Below are 20,585 nucleotides of genomic sequence, written 5' to 3' on the forward strand. Positions count from 1 at the left end.
TGCAATAGGAATGGAGAGGAATCAGAACACCTGAAGTTAAAAATAGAGCAGTGGTTATTGATTGTCATATTTATCATGTGAGGTACAGCAGGTGAACAAAAGGGTTATTAAGTGGGTCATCTTTGAATCCAGATATTTTAAAACAATAATATAAAAATTTATCTGTATTGTCAGTGTTTGAGTAACATTTGATCTGCCATTTTGAGGGGATTAAAGCAAGTTTTCACATACAAAACAGACAGACTTCCTTGTTTTATTCACAGTTTCAAGAAAGACAACCATTCTGAGTGTTAGCTTTCTCTCCCTTTTCTGACAGATGGTGTATCATTTTCTTAGGGCTGCTGGAGCAAAGTACCACAAGCGGGTTGCTTAAAATAACAGAAAATTATTATCTTACATTTGTGGAATCTGTAAATCTAAAACCAAGGTGTTTGAAGGGCTATGCTCCTTCTGGAACATATAAAGAAATCTTTCAATGTCTCTTCCTAGGTTTTGGTAGTTTGCCAGTAATCTCTTTTGCCCCTTGGCTTCCATTCTCTCTGCCTTCACATGGCCATCTTCTTAGAAGAAGACCATTCATATGGGATTAAGGGTTCACCCTACTCCTGGATGGCCTCATCTTAACTTAAATTTCATCTGTAACAACTCTACTTCCAAATGCAGTGACATTCAGAGATATTGAGGACTTCAATATATCTATTTTGGGGGTGTCAGTGGGAGACCAACTCAAACCATAACTGATGGTAAATAGCAAATATCCTCAAGGGTAGGTTGATAAAAGGTCCTTTGGAGAGCTAGAATCATGTACATAACTGAATAAATTACCAGAATAGCAGAAGTGTTATAAAAGTCTTCTAATTGACAAAGTGATGAGAAACAGGAGAACAATATGACAGAGAAGGTAATAAGTGAAAAATATGTGAAGAAAAGAGCAAGGCAGCTCAATATCATGACTTCATGTTATATTGTGGTATTTACCACATAATGTAATAACTTTTTTCCCCTAATAGGCTGAAAATGTGGTGGCTACTTGTAACAATGTGTTTCATCCACATGTCTGGAAATGCATTTTGTTTCCTTGGAAAAATTGCTAAGAACCCTGAAGCCAGTATGAATGTTGTAAGTTATTCATATCACTAATATTTTAAAAACAACACTTCCAAAGATATTAATGCTATTTGCTCTCATTAATTCTTTTAAAATATATTTTATTATAAAGTTTGAAATAGTTCTTTACATAATATATGTTAACAATCAATAAGAAGTTTTATGATAAGAATCATAAAAATGGCCCAGTAAACTCATGAAGCTAATTTTTGTTTTTTTTTCCTCCATTCAGAGTCAGATGATTTCCTACTGGGGCTACCCAAGTGAGATGCATAAAGTTATAACTGCGGATGGTTATATCCTTCAGGTCTATCGGATTCCTCATGGAAAGAATGATGCTAATCATTTAGGTAGGACTGGTTGTTGTTCAGTCACTAAGTTGTGCTCCACTCTTTTGCAACCCCATGGTCTGTAGCCTGCCCAGGTCCTCTGTCCACAGAGTATCCTGGCAAGAATACTGATGTGGGTTGCCACTTCCTTCTCCAGGGGCTCTTCCCAACCCAGGGACTGAACCCACACCTCCTGTGTTGGCAGGAAGATTCTTTACCACTGAGTCACCAGGGAAGCTTGGGGGGACCGGAATGAGGGGAAAAGATGAGTGTCTCGAATCTTGAATCAAATACATTCCAGTCAAATGTATTCTAATTCTAGAACATGAGATTAAGTTACTTACAGGGGAAAAAAATCCTTGAACCACCTTGAACTTCTGAGATTAAGCTGAGGGTCTGAGTGACACCAGATTTACATTGGCTTCTATGATGTGAAGCACACTGGCCCACAATTTTAGTTTGTTGTGCTGGGTGGAAACTCAGAGTCCCTGAATAACAAACCCACTTAATTAACAGTATGCTGAATTTATTTATAATATAATTTTTCAATAGCTTTTTGAGTTTAACTGGCTGCAACCAACTGCACACAATTTAAAGTATACAGGTGCACATATTTTGTCATCTGAGAAAATATCATGGCAATTAAGATAACAATTTAAAAAATATTCACCTCACCAAGCAAACTTATTTAATTCTAGTCTTCCTATATTCATGTTTATCTGAGAATAAGGAGTGAGTTTATAAAGGTTTGAATAATTTTCTTCTTTAGGTCAGAGACCTGTTGTGTTTCTGCAGCATGGTCTTCTTGGATCAGCCACAAACTGGATTTCCAACCTGCCCAAGAACAGCCTGGGGTTCCTCCTGGCAGATGCTGGTTATGACGTGTGGCTGGGGAACAGCAGAGGAAACACTTGGGCCCAGGAACATTTATACTATTCACCAGACTCCCCGGAATTCTGGGCTTTCAGGTAAAGAAAGGGAGAATTAAAAATAAACATTGAGTTAAAAGTCGTCAGTATTCACTGCTTCCAATCCAGTTGTATTTTAAATCACACTTTAAGTAGGAGGAGAAGGAAGTCCTTTGATTCTAATCTATCTTAGATTTTTCATACACCTCATTCCAAGGGTAGTTTTCCTCCTAACTGTGATCTCAGTGCCCACTATTACGAGATTCTCTGAATCTGCTTTTCCACAAGGATTGAGCAAAATGAGTAAGCAAGGAAATTTGTTGCCCTCCACAATTTCTAAAGGAACATCCACATGGATTTAAACCCAGCTGGGGTTCATGGACAACATCTCTCATCAGCAATAATGAAGTGGAGGGGGAGATAATGAAATTCAGACACCATGGAGAGATTATCAAAGATTTTCTCTTACTGGCCTTCTGGTGCCTTACTTCTGGGAATTACTAGTAGAAGTGGAGAACAGAACAGAAGTTGGTTGATGGAACTGAGGCACAAAAGTGCTCTAAAAATTCTAGGAACTGAAAGGAAGCTCGTCTGTCCCAAGCGTAGTGAGGATGAGGAAGACCAAGAGGAGAGGAGACTAGAGATGCTGACAAGCCTGGATCAGAGTGGGCAGTGTAGGTCATGATGAGGGCCTTGGAGCTCATTCTAAGTATAAGGAGAAGCCTCTGGAAAGTTTTAATAGGGAGGGGAATAGCTTGTTCTCATTTTCAAAAAATTATTCTGGATGACTTGTAAAGAATAAAATAGAGAAATTATTCATATTTCATGGTAGTGGAACACTAAATACAAGTCATTATTAAACCTGACAGTCAGATTCAGGGATGGACGTAGTCCCCAACTACAAATACTATGGTGTTTCAAACTGGATCAAATTGCAGCTACCATGCTGTGCTTTAGAAATAATGTCAGCTCTTTAAAGAAGTCACCCCCAAAGAGCCCCTGACACTCAAATAGTCTATAAGCAGCAATATTTAGAGTATTCAGTTTTCTATTTTTCAAAGGAAGCTTTAGCTTAAATAGGTTTGACTTACAGAAATTATAACAAAGATGTGTATTTAGTTTATTTTGTCTTTTTTACAGCTTTGATGAAATGGCTGAATATGACCTTCCATCTACAATTGATTTCATCTTAAGGAGAACAGGACAGAAGAAGCTACACTATGTTGGTCATTCCCAAGGCACCACCATTGGTAGGTAAAAGCACTTAGCAAGTAGTGTAGTTCGTATAGATCCTTTACCAGTGATCGTGCAGGTATGTTGGTCTTCATGCTTGCTAATCACTTTCCATTCATTATATGCTGCAATGTCTACAACAAGCCACTGATATAAGGCCATTATTATTCCTATTGTATGTATCAGGTCAGTTCAGTCACTCAGTCGTGTCCGGCTCTTTGCAACCCCATGAATCGCAGCATGCCAGGCCTCCCTGTCCATCACCAACTCCCGGAGTTCACCCAAACCCATGTCCATCGAGTCAGTGATGCCATCCAGCCATATCATTCTCTGTTGTCCCCTTCTTCTCCTGCCCCCAATCCCTCCCAGCATCAAGGTCTTTTCCAGTGAGTCAGCTCTTCACATCAGGTGGCCAAAGTATTGGAGTTTCAGCCTCACCATCAGTCCTTCCAATGAACGCCCAGGTCTGATCTCCTTCAGAATGGACTGGTTGGATCTCCTTGCAGTCCAGGGGACTCTCAAGAATCTTCTCCAACACCACAGTTCAAAAGCAGCAATTCTTCGGCACTCAGCTTTCTTCACAGTCCAATTCTCACATCCATACATGACCACTGGAAAAACCATAGCCTTGACTAGAGAGACCTTTGTTGGCAAACTAATATCTCTGCTTTTGAATATGCTATCTAGGTTGGTCATAACTTTCCTTCCAAGGAGTAAGCGTCTTTTAATTTCATAGCTGCAATCAACATCTGCAGTGAGTTTGGAGCCCAAAAATAGGCTAGCAAATAGTGGGTGAAGAAATAGTTTGTGTAAGATAACATAGTTATTATAGGTAGGGTAGCTCAGATGCCAGGTCCAGAAATCTGACATCCAAACCAATGCTCTGAAACTTTGTACCACATGGTCTCTGGTCTCAGTTTATTTCATTCAGTCTCATATAACATATCCTAAGGTTACAGCAAAAAAAGTAAATAGTTTAAAATCTCTGTCTTTTTACCACAAATACTCTAGCAGGTGGAGGCAGAGAAAATGATAAGTAAAATACATACAATGCTAGATAATGGTAGCATTTTCTATGAAGAGAAAAATAAATCACAGAGTCAGATTGGGGAGCATCAGAGGGGTGCTTATGACTGACTCCTATGCTTTACTACAGAACATGTTGAACATAGTTTAACCTTTTCAATGATACAGGGTTATAAAATTATACATTTAGCTGAAATGCAGAAATGTCCTTAAGATTTATTGAGGTAAATAGAACCGCCTGTCCGGACAGAAAATCACTCCAAGCTACTGCTCGTTTGACTATTTAAATTTTGAACATTTCCATTCTTCTTACTCACCAGTGGACAGTTTGTCATGTCACCATACTCATATATTTCAGGAAGTTGTTTCTGCCTTCTAATTTATATCTACCAGTCAATCTGCTGTGTATATGAAGTTTAGTGAAGTATCCTTGATGGAACTGCATCTACAATGGGATTAAGCTTGTTTTGAGAAGTTAAGGGTCCGACTCTTTATGGACCTACTGACTCCCACTCAGTGTCAGTAATGCTGCTACTAATACTCTAGCAGGAGGAGACTGACTCTCCTTGCGAATGATTCCTGCTCTGGGTGACCTGCTGGCTCTTATCTTCACAGTTAGAAAGCCAGATAAAGAACTCCTTAATCAACACAGTGCTGTTGGAAAGAATGTTCTTCCAGTGGGATCAGGCTGCATATTACTGAGTTGCATAAACCTGAAGTTTTTTTTTTTTTTTTCTTCATTTAAGTTTTGCACAAATCTGAAAAGTTTTGTTTCAAACTGCTCTTAAGTCTAGTTAACATGTCATTATTAACAGTAAGGAGAGATTGTCCTATGAAATTCAACTGTAAAGAATTTAAGTTAATAATTGTTTGATTAGAACCCAGTCTATTTATATGGTACTGTTCATGAAAACAATTAAAAGCAGATAGGGGCTGAAAATATTGTATACAAATATTGGAATTATCTCAGCCACTCATTTGTTAAGCATTACTAGTGACTAGTTCCTGGTAAATATTTTACATGATTCAACTTAATTATTTCCTAAACAACCTAAGGAAGTATTCATTATTATACCTATTTTTAGATGAGGAAACTAAAACTTTTAGAGTTTAGGTCTCTTTTCCAAGGTCACAAAGCTAATAAACCACAGAACTAAGTTTCAAACTCTGCTTCGACACAGTTCAAATTTGTGCTTTAACCTTTCCATTTATATACCTTATTCATGTTAAATGTTAATTATCTCCTTTTTATGAGATGAGATAATTTTAAACTGAACCAAACCTGTTGTAATATGAATTATAATACTTTTATTACCATGTGATTATTCTAAAGTTGGCCTGTTTTCAAAAGTCAGATAAAAGAGTTAAATGTAACTTTTGAAAGTTCTAACCTCATGTCCAGGGCTTCCCAGGTAGCTCAGTGGTAAAAAATCTGCCTGCCAAATGGGAGATGTGAGTTAGATCCCTGGGTTGGGAAAATCCCATGGAGAAGGAAATGGCAGCCCACTCCAGTGTTCTTGCTAGGAAAATCCCACGGACAGAGGAGCCTGCTGGGCCCCAGTACATGGGGTCGCAAGAGTCAGACACGAGTTAGCAACTAAACAACAACAGCAAACCTCATGTCCCCAGAATCTATGAAAATAAAGCATACTAAAATCTGACCATTTTGTTGATTTCAGGTTGTCCCAGATGGCACCCTTAATAAGTCCAAAGTAATGATGTCCTATTTGTAAAACTCACACACACACACACACACATCCCTGCCTTTACACATATTCCTTGTTCTGTTTCAGGTTTTATCGCCTTTTCTACCAACCCCACACTGGCTGAAAAAATCAAAGTCTTCTATGCATTAGCCCCAGTTGCCACAGTGAAGTACACCAAGAGCCTGTTTAACAAACTTGCACTTATTCCTCACTTCCTCTTCAAGGTATGTGATTCCCTTTACCCGGATCTAAGATATTGAATTGTTTGTGGATTTCAAAGTGATAGAGAAAAAAAATCTGGTGGACAATCATGTTTATATCCAAGAATGGAAACGAATGTGTTTATATTATATTTTGAATAGCACTGACCATGTCCGAATCCCCATTATAGTTTAAGAGATCCCCACTTTTTTAAATTCTCCATTTCTTTGTGTGCTAGCAACACCTGGGAGTGTTTTTGCTCCTTCATGGATGTTTCTTTACCAAGTAGCCACACAAGTCTTCAAGGCTGTGTTTCCACCCTCAGCCTGGGGAAGAGGAGCTAAAAGCAACACAAAAGAATCAAATAAAATACCTCCTAGTATTTTATTAATAAAATACTACCTAGTCCGTGAAAAGTGGGAAGAGGAAGAACAGGAAAGAAAGGGAAGGGAAAGGAAAAGGAGAGAAAGGGTAAGATAGTGGTGAAGTAAAGCAAGAACTTGGAGAGCCCTCATCAAATACCCTTGGCTTTCCAAGTCTTATTCCTAAGAGGTATTTTCTCTTTAAATGGGGCTTTCATAGGGCAGTAGAATAGATTTCAATAAACTGTAGATATTATGTAGGCATATATGTTAGGGATTTAATAATCTTTCCTTTATCCAAAGTTTAATCACCAACTTCTCCCACCCACTGAAACCAACACACACACACACACATTCCATTAGGAGAACAGTTTGCCTCAGGCTACAAAATTTAATGCTGCCATTTTCTTCTCTGGTTGTGTGCTGTTCATTTTTTATTTTCACTCAGGTGTGTGCTGTTCATTTTTTTCTCACTAAACTAACACAGGTGTCTAAAACCTAAAAGATTTTTATCTGCAACTATATTTGTAAAACTTTTACTCAAAATGTAAAATTGTGTGATGACCCTGAATATATTTACAGGCTTCACTGATTCAGAACATGTTTATTTTTTACTTGTATTCAGAATTTCTGACAGGCAGTGTAGAGAGGGGGTTAAAAAAAAATAGTATTAGACCTTCAGTCTGAACCTTGAGGCTTGGATCAGGATTCTAGCTGCAATCCAGTTCTCACTAGACCAGACCCTGACTATTAGCTTTCTGTTCTCCTGTATAAAATGGGGATGACAGAGTACTAACTACCAGTAATAAATAAACAAGTCACATGGATAAAGTGTCCAGCAAAGAGAAAATGGTCAATACTTAATAGCTTTGCATGTGTATAATTTTGAAACTTTGTGTGTAATTTTGAAAATATGGAGTCACTAAGTCATATAACTGAAACTAATATGATATTGTAAATCAACTATACTTCAATGAAAAATGAATAAAATAAAATGGGGGTAACAAAGTGTCAACCATCCTCAAGAACAATGAGGATGAGTACTTTCAATTATTAAGCTACCAAACCTCTTTGGCTTTTTAACGTTTTCATGAAAATATAGCTTGAAGTCATCCTTTTCCGCACTGATTTTTTGTCATTTATTGCTGAAACCACACATCTTGGAACTTACTTTTGATATTCTACAATGTTGTTTTATGACTTAATCCCATAGCTCCTATTACCCTAACTAGACTGTACCTCTCTATGCATTACACTTTTCATCAGCCAGTACAGTTCTCAATGCAACAATACATACCCAGTATTCATGTCTGCTCTGTCCATTCCACATCTTTATCACTGGGATTCAATGAAAGAAAGTATTTAAACTTCCCAAGACACCATATAGAAATATTGAAATACACATTATAATGTCTATTTCTGTCAGTAAACTAGACAAATTAAGAAGTCTTTTCTGCAGCTTGTTATTTGCAAATCTGTAATGATGCTTTTATTTTTCAGATTATATTTGGTGACAAAATGTTCTACCCACACACTTTTTTGGAACAATTTCTTGGTGTTGAAGTGTGCTCCCGTGAGACATTGGATGTCCTTTGTAAGAATGCCTTGTTTGCCATTACTGGAGTTGACAATAAAAACTTCAACATGGTTTGTATGCCCTGAAATTTCTATTCTGATTATTTTTAGCAACACTCTTGATTCCTTGTCTTATCATCACTTAGGAATGGTACTTTATTAGAACCAGGAGTCACTTCAAAATTCTGTCCAATATGCAGATAAGCCCATGAGAAATCACAAGTCATGGCTCCTAGTTTTGTTGCCTCCAGGCTCCTTCCATCACCTCATTGTGCTCTGAAGTAAACAGCTTGTAGAAAAACAAAAACAGAAAACTTGCTACTCACTTCTGATCACCTGAAAATCGTTGTGACATTTTATGACATGATAGTCAACCCTATAAACTTTCCAAAACTTCTTTCAGAGCAACTCTTTATGTAAGATCTTGTCCATACTCTTTACCTTCTATTTCATTTGCTTTGCATCAAGTGGATGTTTAAAAACACATACAACATAATGCAGTATTGCAAAGAAGTTAAAAATATGGATTCAGGTTAAAGCATAATTCAGATCCTACCTTTGCAACCCACTTGAACTCCTTCATTTTTATACCTTATCCATGAAATGAGTCATTGTGAAGATGAAGTGAGCTAACATATGTAAAGTATGTACTGTGCTCAGTCATGTCCGATTCTTTGCAGTCCCATGGACTGTAGCCAACCAGGTTCCTCTGTCCATAGAATCTCCCAGGCAAGAATACTGGAGTGAGTTGCCACTTTGTACCCCAGGAGATCTTCCTGACCCAGGGATTGAACCTGTGTCTTGTGTCTCCTGCACTGACAGGCAGATTCTTTACCATTAGTGCCATCTGGAAGCCCCAACATATGTAGATCATAGAACAAAACAATCTAGCTCATAGTGTATCATATTTTTCATGTTTTATATTATACATTGACAACTCTTCTCACTCAAAATTGTTTAGTTTAGCTATACATCCTTGAACTTAGCCCATATAATCAGAGTTTGCAAGTCATAAAGTGATGTACAACTCTTTTGCTTGTATCTTGCCAGTAATGCTGCTGGTAAAACTTGATATGGATCAGAAAAATTTAAGTCTTAGGTGTTTTCAAGAAACTGAACGTATATCTAAGTGTGTGTGTGTGCTTATGTGCTTGCTTTCTAGAGTCGCTTAGATGTGTATATAGCACATAATCCAGCAGGAACTTCTGTTCAAAACACCCTCCACTGGAGACAGGTATCATTTCAAGCTGTTAAAACTATTGTGGGCCTCAACCATCACCAATTTACCTAAAGCAAAGTCTTAAAATAGTCTGTCAAATGTTCCTAGCAGGGAATTTTTCTGGCCTGGGACTACCAGGTGAAATTATCAATCCATGTGAACGAAAATCCTATAAAAGCACCTATGGGTGCTTTGGGTATCAAGAAATAAATGGTTTTCACGACTTGAGTGGCAAGAAAAATTATTTCAAGGAGAGCTGCATTTAAACTTGAATAAATTGTTCTCTAGGATTAATAGTCTTTATTCTTGGAATGAGAAAAAAATAAATAATATTTAAATTAAAAGTAAACTACTTGGAAATGTTGGTATGTTATTATTCACATAGCCAAGTAACTTTTTTAAATTTCTTAGTGTTTTTAATTTCTCTCCATTAGGCTGTTAAGTCTGGGAAATTCCAAGCTTTTGACTGGGGAGCCCCATATCAGAACCTAATGCATTATCATCAGGTAAGCATCTTAAGTAGCAGTTATTCACATTTTGAAAGACAAAGATATAAAAGGTTAAAGATGAAATTGCAATAACTTTACAAGTATTTTCCAAAGTCAAGTTGTTGTCCAGACCTCAGAAGTCTGTCTAATGCCACCAGGGGTGATAAGTTCTGGAAGTTTCTTAGTGCAGTCGTGTGGTACTTTGAGGGCAGCTGAATGAGCACAGACACTAGAGCGTGAAGGCTCAGGGGAAGCATCGGAAACCAGCAGCACCGCAGATGCTGCCTTTGTCCTGGGCTCTTAACGCTAGTAACCAGAGACTCCATCCTGGGCGGGGAAGCGGGTGAAACACCCACTCCCAACTCCATGCTCCCTGCAACCAAGCCAAACACAGCTCAGGATGGTGTCAGCTAATGGGGAAGTGATGATGATTTAAGACCCCCAAGCTGGTCCTGGAAGACACTTCTAACAGCGGCATATGCGTGAAGAAAAGTGGGTTTATTCTCATGGGCATTCTCTACATTCTTCCCTTCTGTCCAACATATAAAGGAGCATTATAAAGTAGTAAAATATTATGAAAAATACATATAATAAAACATTTCTTTGTGAATTGGCTATTACATAAGGGTAAAGAAATTTTAATGTATTAAATCAGAATTATTGAGAATATCATCTTTAAAAACTAACAAAATTCTCTATGAACAGTGGGAAAATTAGTAGTGATTTTCTTGTCCCATTGGTCTGCTTTATGAATGCCTTTAAAATCCGTGTGAATGGTGATTTTTGTCGAAACAGGAAATGGGGCTACTGATAGATTTTCTAAGAATTTGAACCTGTATTTAGTAAAAATCAGGCAAGCATTTAAAATACAACTCATTTAACCAACTGACTACCATTCCAGTGACTATACTGGGAAGTCAGACAAAGTAAACATAAATGACTCAGCCCATTTTGAGAAGCTTATACATTTAGAGCCTTTAAATTCTTAAGATTTAATTATGAAACTGGGTCATGTCACTTGCAACAACAAGGATGGACCTTGACAGTATTATGCTAAATGAAATGTTATTCATACACAGATAAAATTATATGATCTCACTTAAATGTGGAATCTAAAACATGAAAAATCTGGAATTAATAGATATAAAAAACAGATCGGTGGTTGCTAGAGGCATGGGCAAAGTGGATGAAGGTGGTCAAAAGGTATGAACTTCCAGTCATAAAATAAGTAAGACCTGGAGATGCAATTACAGTGTGGAGACTATAGTTACTAATACTGTACTGTATGTTTGAAACTTGCCAAGACAGTAAATCTTAAAAGTTCTCTCTCTCTCTCTCTCTCTATATATATATATATATATATATATGTAAAACTACACACAGTAGATGATAACTAGATTTTTTGTTGTCATCATTTCACAATGTAGACATGTGTGGAATCATTGCTGTGTACCTGCAACAAATATAATGTTATTTATAAATTTTCTCAATTTTTAAGTGATATCTGATTTACGCACTGAATAAGTATTGAGTTTAAAGTGAATTTACTTATGAAAATTCTGATTCTTTTCCTCTTGTTTTAGCCCACACCTCCCATCTACAATTTAACAGCCATGAATGTCCCAATTGCAGTATGGAGTGCTGACAATGACCTGTTGGCTGACCCTCAGGATGTTGACTTTCTGCTTTCAAAACTCTCTAATCTCATTTACCACAAGCAAATTCCAAATTACAATCACTTGGACTTTATCTGGGCAATGGATGCACCTCAAGAAGTTTACAATGAAATTGTTTCTTTGATGGCAGAAGACAAAAAGTAGTTCTGGATTTAGAGAATTATTCATTTACTTTTTCCAAAATAGTTTCTTCTCGCTTACATGATTTCTGTACTGTTTGAAATGCAATGCTTCTTTCTGTAATGTTGACTTTCAAAATATATTAGCATCAACAAACTTTTCATTGGTCATTTTTAATTTAAAAAAAATGCTTTAAAATTATTTTTTCCCTTGGAAATGTATCTAGAAACTCTTGAGAGATCGTGAACTCAGAGAGGTGAAACTTCTCTTCCAATCCTCCCATTCAGGTTTCTTCTAAACTCCAGGTAGACAATGAGCCTTGAATCATGAGTGTTGCCAAGTGACAGTCCTGGGGTTGACAACTGATGCCTCTTCGGCACGCTTGGAGATTGAGTAGATTGTTTTCTACCATCTTCTGTTGCTAAAGCTTAGTCTCTTCATTTGTGCAGTGGGGCTATCACTTGCTCTTTTGACTGTTACACTCCATGAAAGGGCAGAGTAGACTGTAAGTTGAATTGAGGTCAGCTCACTTTCCCTTTCTAGGGAGAAAAGAACACAGGTAGGTTAGGAAGCAACTGGCAACCCCAGTTCAGGAAGTTGGGAGGTAAAGGATTTCTTACCCTCAATATTGTTGACATTTTGGGGCAGATTTCTTTTTATTGTCCTGGGCATTCTTGGATATTTAGCACCATCCCTAGGCTCTACTCCCCAGATGCCTTGAGTATAGACCCTCCCTGAGTTGTGCCTCATACATACATCTTACTTTGCACCATCATATTGTGGCTCACATTCCCCTCCAAAATTTGGTCTAATTTATTTTGGGGTTACAAGTATGTATTCATATTCTGTGTATAACTCACAGGAAGACCAATATATCTGAACTGTGTTGTGATCTAAAACTTATTAGATATGATGCAATTCATATTTTTAAAAATCAGGATAATCTTAGGAACATTGCAATAGAAGTAAAAAGTGGTATGAATAAAATTTTTCATCTCTAAAAAAAAAAAAAAAAGATACTAAGCATTACCTAGTTTAATCCCTATCATTTTCCAAATGAGGCTATTGAAGTTCATAAAGGTTGAGCACTTTAATAAAAGATATGTGATTGGCATTGTCAGAGCTGAAATCCACATATTCTAGTTCAAATACTCTTCTGCACAAAGTTAATTACACAGCTCTGTTGCATTTTCAAATTAAATATTTCTAGAGTTATCTAAGAGGGGAAATGGAACAAGGTGATGCTTAGGATTTTATAAAGTATTAGTCAGATTATTACCGGATATCTGACTTACTAGGCTCTACATAGACATCTAGTAAGGGAAAAATGCCAGTTCAATGGGAGTTTTCTCTGCTAGTGTGAAAGAAGGTGGAAGTAGCTAAGTAGATGTTAGAAGGAAAGAGAAGGAATAGAGGTGAGAAAAAAGTAAAGAATGGGAAATATTGGAAGACACAGGAAAGGATTTGTGCTTTCACATGCAAAACTTTTTTGCTTTGCTATGTCTCAGCTGGTCATTTTTGCAGCCCCACTCAAAGAAGTCAGATCACAAAAGCCATGTATAATCTAAACCAAACAGGAAAAATTATTTAAAGCGTACAAGGAGGATGCCACTCTAGAATTTCCTTTTGAAAACAGCACTTAGAGAAACAAATTAAAATATAGATGAGGACTCTCTGCTTAGGTAATCCACTAAAGTAGTTTTTAGATGGGTTGCTCATAATAACAGTGTATGCAAAACCTCATCAAAGATATTAAATTATAGCTGAAATAAACTATAAACAAGTCAAATATATATAGCAGGTTGGTAACATAGCAAGGTATACAGTAAATATGGATCTATATTTCAACCTCAAAGCATTGTGAGGATTTCTGTATTCATTTTGAACAACTATCTGTTGAATGTCTTCTCTATGCCAGAGAGTTTAATATAATTAATGCATGATCCATCATAGCACTCAACTAATATGACCCATTACCCATAGGTAATCCAAGCCTATGCCCCAACCAGTAACATTGAAGAAGCTGAACAGTTCTTGAAGACCTAAAAGACCTTTTAGAACTAACACCCAAAAAAGATATCCTTTTCATTATAAGGACTGGAATGCAAAAGTAGGAAGTAAAGAAACATGTGGAGTAGCAGGCAAATTTGGCCTTGGAGTACAGAATGAAGCAGGGCAAAGGCTAATAGAGTTTTGCCAAGAGAACACACTGGTCATAGCAAACACCCTCTTCCAACAACACAGGAGAAGACTCTACACAAGGACATCACCAGATGGTCAACACCGAAATCAGATTGATTATATTCTTTCCAGCCAAAGATGGAGAAGCTCTATACAGTCAGTGAAAACAAGACCAGGAGCTGACTGTGACTCAGATCATGAATTCCTTATGGCCAAATTCAGACTTAAATTGAAGAAAGCTGAGCACCGAAGAATTGCTGCTTTTGAACTGTGGTGCTGGAGAAGACTCTTGAGAGTCCCTTGGACTGCAAGGAGATCCAACCAGTCCATTCTAAAGGAGATCAGTCCTGGGTACTCATTGGAAGGAATGATGCTAAAGCTGAAACTCCAATACTTTGGCCACATGGTGCAAAGAGTTGACTCACTGGAAAAGATCCTGATGCTGGGAGGGATTGGGAGCAGGAGGAGAAGGAGACGATGGAGGATGAGATGGCCGGATGGCATCACCAACTCGATGGATGGGAGTTTGAGTGAGCTCCAGGAGTTGGTGATGGATAGGGAGGCCTGGTGTGCTGCAATACATGGGATCACAAAGAGTGGGACACGACTGAGCAACTGAACTAAACTGACTGAATATGACCCGTTATTACTTTTATAACTCCAAAGCACTATGTATTAAGATCATTTTGTTGTTGTTCTTAAATACCAGCTTTAAAAAATCTTGGCTTTAAGCTGGACTAACCTACTTAGTGAGAAGTTCATAGAACAGTCAAGATTATATGTACTGTCTACTGAACAGCAGACCTCATGACCTTCATACTTCTCTTGATCCTCAAGACCTACAGGGATAATGTGAAGGCAGACCTAGATAAACACTGGACATACAGTGTCTCTATGTCACAGTGAGGATTCCTATGCTTAGGAAACCCCCAAACTTATGGAGGGAGGCAGCGAGTATACCTATCTCCCTGCCCCCAAGAGAGATATTTTCTTTATCATATTGGTCAAGAACCAACCTGCCTTCTACCTTGGAGAGAGCTATTACGGCTATCTTTCAAAGCTCCTGGCTATACAAACATCCTTGAAAAAAAATCTAGGAAAAAACTAATCTGAGAAGTGCAGAAATATCCTGGAAAATATTCTTTCAGTGTCAACCTTTAGCGTACATCAGAATCAATTGAAAGGCTTTACAAACACAAATTGCCAGGACTAACCCCCAGTGTTTCTGACTGGGGTCTGGGATGAGTCTAAAAATTTATTTTTCTAACAATATCCCAGGTGACACTGATGCTGCTAGTCAGAAATACTTGAGAATCTCTGTTCTATGTCTATTAAAAAGATGACATTTTGTCGTGTTGCTTGTTGTTGTTGATTCGCTTTCCTTTGGCTATGCTTGAAAATCAGAAACTCACATTTCTAAACTACCTACATCTATTGTAATCTATTCATTGAATGTGATATGTAATGTAATCTCTCAGTTCAGTTCAGTTGCTCAATCTTTGTGACCCCATGGACTGCAGCACACCAGGCCTCCCTGTCCATCACCAACTCCTGAAGTTTACTCAAACTCAATCCACTGAGTTGGTGATGCCATCCAACCATCTCATCTTCTGTTGTCCCCTTCTCCTCCTGCCTTCAATCTTTCCCAGCATCAAGGTCTTTTCAAATGAGTTAGTTCTTCGCATCAGGTGGCCAAAGGATTGGTGTTTCAGCTTCAGCATCAGTCCTTCCAATGAATACTCAGGACTGATTTCCTTTAGGATGGACTGGTTGGATCTCCTTGCAGTCCAAGGGACTCTCAAGAGGCTTCTCCAGCACCACAGTTCAAAAGCATCAATTCTTCGGTGCTCAGCTTTCTTTATACTCCAACTCTCACATCCATACATGACTACTGGAAAAACCATAGCCTTGACTAAATGGACCTTTGTTGGCCAAGCAATGTCTCTGCTTATTAATATGCTGTCTAAGTTGGTGATAACTTTTTCTTTCAAGGAGCAAACGTCTTTTAATTTCATGGCTGCAGTCACCATCTACAGTGATTTTGGAGCCCCCCAAAATAAAGTCTGTCTCTGTTTCCACTCTTTCCCCATCTATTTCCATGAAATGATGAGACCAGATGCCATGATCTTAGTTTTCTGCGTGTTGAGTTTTAAGCCAAATTATTCACTCTCCTCTTTCACTTTCATCAAGAGGCTCTTTAGTTTTTTTTTAATTTAAATTTATTTATTTTAATTAGAGGCTAATTACTCTATAATATTGTATTGGTTTTTTTTCACTTTCTGCCATATCGGTGGTGTCATCTGCATATCTGAGGTTACTGATATTTCTCCCGGCAAATTTGATTCCAGCTTGTGCTTCATCCAGCCCAGCATTTCACATGATGTACTCTGCATATAATTTAAATAAGCAGGGTAACAACATACAGCCTTGACGTACTCCTTTCCCTATTTGGAACCACTCTGTTGTTCCATGTCCAGTTCTAACTCTTGCTTCCTGACCTGCATACACATTTCTCAGGAGGCAGGTCAGGTGGTCTGCTATTCCCATCTCTTTCAGAATTTTCCACAGTTTCTTGTGATCCACACAGTCAAAGACTTTGCATAGCCAATACAGCAGAAATAGATGTTTTTCTGAAACTGTCTTGCTTTTTCAATGATCCAGCAGATGTTGGCAATTTGATCTCTGTTTCCTCTGCCTTTTCTTTTTATTTATTTATTTATTTTTAATTTTATTTTATTTTTAAACTTTACAATATTGTATTAGTTTTGCCAAATATCAAAATGAATCCACCACAGGTATACCTGTGTTCCCCATCCTGAACCCTCCTCCCTCCTCCCTCCCCATACCATCCCTCTGGGTCATTCCAGTGCACCAGCCCCAAGCATCCAGTATCGTGCATCGAACCTGGACTGGCGACTCGTTTCATACATGATATTAAACATGTTTCAATGCCATTCTCCCAAATCTTCCCACCCTCTCCCTCTCCCACAGAGTCCATAAGACTGTTCTATACATCAGTGTCTCTTTTGCTATCTTGTACACAGGGTTATTATTACCATCTTTCTAAATTCCATATATATGCGTTAGTAATCTGTATTGGTGTTTTTCTTTCTGGCTTACTTCACTCTGTATAATAGGCTCCAGTTTCATCCACCTCATTAGAACTGATTCAAATGTATTCTTTTTAATGGCTGAGTAATACTCCATTGTGTATATGTACCACTGCTTTCTTATCCATTCATCTGCTGATGGACATCTAGGTTGCTTCCATGTTCTGGCTATTATAAACAGTGCTGCGATGAACATTGGGGTACACGTGTCTCTTTCAATTCTGGTTTCCTCAGTGTGTATGCCCAGCAGTGGGATTGCTGGATCATAAGGCAGTTCTATTTCCAGTTTTTTAAGGAATCTCCACACTGTTCTCCATAGTGGCTGTGCTAGTTTGCATTCCCACCAACAGTGTAAGAGGGTTCCCTTTTCTCCACACCCTCTCCAGCATTTATTGCTTGTAGACTTTTGGATCGCAGCCATTCTGACTGGCGTGAAATGGTACCTCATAGTGGTTTTGATTTGCATTTCTATAATAATGAGTGATGTTGAGCATCTTTTCATGTGTTTGTTAGCCATCTGTATGTCTTCTTTGGAGAAATGTCTATTTAGTTCTTTGGCCCATTTTTTGATTGGGTCATTTATTTTTATGGAGTTGAGCTGCAGGAGTTGCTTGTATATTTTTGAGATTAGTTGTTTGTCAGTTGCTTCATTTGCTATTATTTTCTCCCATTCTGAAGGCTGCCTTTTCACCTTGCTAATAGTTTCCTTAGTTGTGCAGAAGCTTTTAATTTTAATTAGGTCCCATTTGTTTATTTTTGCTTTTATTTCCAATATTCTGGGAGGTGGGTCATAGAGGAATCTGCTGTGATGTATGTCAGAGAGTGTTTTGCCTATGTTCTCCTCTAGGAGTTTTATAGTTTCTGGTCTTACGTTGAGATCTTTAATCCATTTTGAGTTTATTTTTGTGTATGGTGTTAGAAAGTGTTCTAGTTGCATTCTTTTACAAGTGGTTGACCAGTTTTCCCAGCACCACTTGTTAAAGAGATTGTCATTAATCCATTGTATATTCTTGCCTCCTTTGTCAAAGATAAGGCGTCCATATGTGTGTGGATTTATCTCTGGGCTTTCTATTTTGTTCCATTGATCTATATTTCTGTCTTTGTGCCAGTACCATACTGTCTTGATGACTGTGGCTTTGTAGTAGAGCCTGAAGTCAGGTAGGTTGATTCCTCCAGTTCCATTCTTCTTTCTCAAGATCGCTTTGGCTATTCGAGGTTTTTTGTATTTCCATACAAATTGTGAAATTATTTGTTCTAGCTCTGTGAAAAATACCGTTGGTAGCTTGATAGGGATTGCATTGAATCTATAAATTGCTTTGGGTAGTATACTCATTTTCACTATATTGATTCTTCCAATCCATGAACATGGTATATTTCTCCATCTATTAGTGTCCTCTTTGATTTCTTTCACCAGTGTTTTATAGTTTTCTATATATAGGTCTTTAGTTTCTTTAGGTAGATATATTCCTAAGTATTTTATTCTTTCCGTGTCAGTGGTGAATGGAATTGTTTCCTTAATTTCTCTTTCTGTTTTCTCATTATTAGTGTATAGGAATGCAAGGGATTTCTGTGTGTTGATTTTATATCCTGCAACTTTACTATAATCATTGATTAGTTCTAGTAATTTTCTAGTGGAGTCTTTAGGGTTTTCTATGTAGAGGATCATGTCATCTGCAAACAGTGAGAGTTTTACTTCTTCTTTTCCAATTTGGATTCCTTTTATTTCTTTTTCTGCTCCGATTGCTGTGGCCAAAACTTTCAAAACTATGTTGAATAGTAATGGTGAAAGTGGGCACCCTTGTCTTGTTCCTGACTTTAGAGGAAATGCTTTCAGTTTTTCACCATTGAGGATAATGTTTGCTGTGGGTTTGTCATATATAGCTTTTATTATGTTGAGGTATGTTCCTTCTATTCCTGCTTTCTGGAGAGTTTTTATCATAAATGAATGTTCAATTTTGTCAAAGGCTTTCTCTGCATCTATTGAGATAATCATATGGTTTTTATTTTTCAATTTGTTAATGTGATGTATTACATTGATTGATTTGTGGATACTGAAGAATCCTTGCATCCCTGGGATAAAGCCCACTTGGTCATGGTGTATGATCTTTTTAATGTGTTGTTGGATTCTGATTGCTAGAATTTCGCTAAGGATTTTTGCATGTATGTTCATCAGTGATATTGGCCTGTAGTTTTCTTTTTTTGTGGCATCTTTGTCAGGTTTTGGTATTAGGGTGATGGTAGCCTCATAGAATGAGTTTGGAAGTTTACCTTTCTCTGCAGTTTTCTGGAAGAGTTTGAGCAGTATAGGTGTTAGCTCTTCTCAAAATTTTTGGTAGAATTCAGCTGTGAAGCCATCTGGACCTGGGCTTTTGTTTGCTGGAAGATTTTTGATTACAGTTTCAATTTCTGTGCTTGTGATGGGTCTGTTAAGATTTTCTATTTCTTCCTGGTCCAGTTTTGGAAAGTTGTACTTTTCTAAGAATTTGTCCATTTCTTCCACATTGTCCATTTTATTGGCATATAATTGTTGATAGTAGTCTCTTATGATCCTTTGTATTTCTGTGTTGTCTTTTGTGATCTCTCCATTTTCATTTCTAATTTTATTGATTTGATTTTTCTCCCTTTGTTTCTTGATGAGTCTGGCTAATGGTTTGTCAATTTTATTTATCCTTTCAAAGAACCAGCTTTTGGCTTTGTTGATTTTTGCTATGGTCTCTTTTGTTTCTTTTGCATTTATTTCTGCTCTAAGTTTTAAGATTTCTTTCCTTCTACTAACCCTGGGGTTCTTCATTTCTTCCTTTTCTAGTTGCTTTAGGTGTAGAGTTAGGTTATTTATTTGACTTTTTTCTTGTTTATTGAGGTATGCCTGTATTGCTATGAACTTTCCCCTTAGGACTGCTTTTACAGTGTCCCACAGGTTTGGGGTTGTTGTGTTTTCATTTTCATTCATTTCTATGCAAATTTTTATTTCTTTTTTGATTTCTTCTGTGATTTGTTGGTTATTCAGCAGCATGTTGTTCAGCCTCCATATGTTGGAATTTTTAATAGTTTTTCTCCTATAGTTGAGATCTAATCTTACTGCATTGTGGTCAGAAAAGATGCTTGGAATGATTTCTATTTTTTTGAATTTACCAAGGCTAGCTTTATGGCCCAGGATGTGATCTATCCTGGAGAAGGTTCTGTGTGTGCTTGAGAAAAAGGTGAAATTCATTGTTTTGGGGTGAAATGTCCTATAGATATCAATTAGGTCTAACTGGTCTATTGTATCGTTTAAAGTTTGTGTTTCCTTGTTAATTTTCTGTTTAGTTGATCTATCCATAGGTGTGAATGGGGTATTAAAGTCT

General features: G+C 37.5%; 1 protein-coding gene across 2 annotated transcripts; it reads left to right on the forward strand.

Annotated features, from left to right (window-relative positions):
- Window positions 1-1,017: 1,017 nt before the first annotated feature.
- Window positions 1,018-12,038, forward strand: LOC129636497 (gastric triacylglycerol lipase). Of its 2 annotated transcripts, XM_055559936.1 has the most exons (9): window positions 1,018-1,119; window positions 1,340-1,457; window positions 2,206-2,404; window positions 3,485-3,594; window positions 6,397-6,533; window positions 8,373-8,519; window positions 9,610-9,681; window positions 10,101-10,172; window positions 11,738-12,038. In XM_055559936.1, the coding sequence occupies exons 1-9, from the start codon at window positions 1,018-1,020 to the stop codon at window positions 11,972-11,974; spliced, it is 1,194 nt and encodes a 397-aa protein (XP_055415911.1). In that variant the 3' UTR covers window positions 11,975-12,038. The 2 variants fall into 2 exon arrangements, with proteins under 2 accessions (XP_055415911.1, XP_055415912.1); XM_055559937.1 differs by lacking the exon at window positions 8,373-8,519 and having other exon boundaries at window positions 1,111-1,119.
- Window positions 12,039-20,585: the final 8,547 nt, after the last annotated feature.

This window comes from Bubalus kerabau, chromosome 22, assembly GCF_029407905.1.
Source record: "Bubalus kerabau isolate K-KA32 ecotype Philippines breed swamp buffalo chromosome 22, PCC_UOA_SB_1v2, whole genome shotgun sequence".
Lineage (NCBI taxonomy): Eukaryota > Metazoa > Chordata > Mammalia > Artiodactyla > Bovidae > Bubalus > Bubalus kerabau.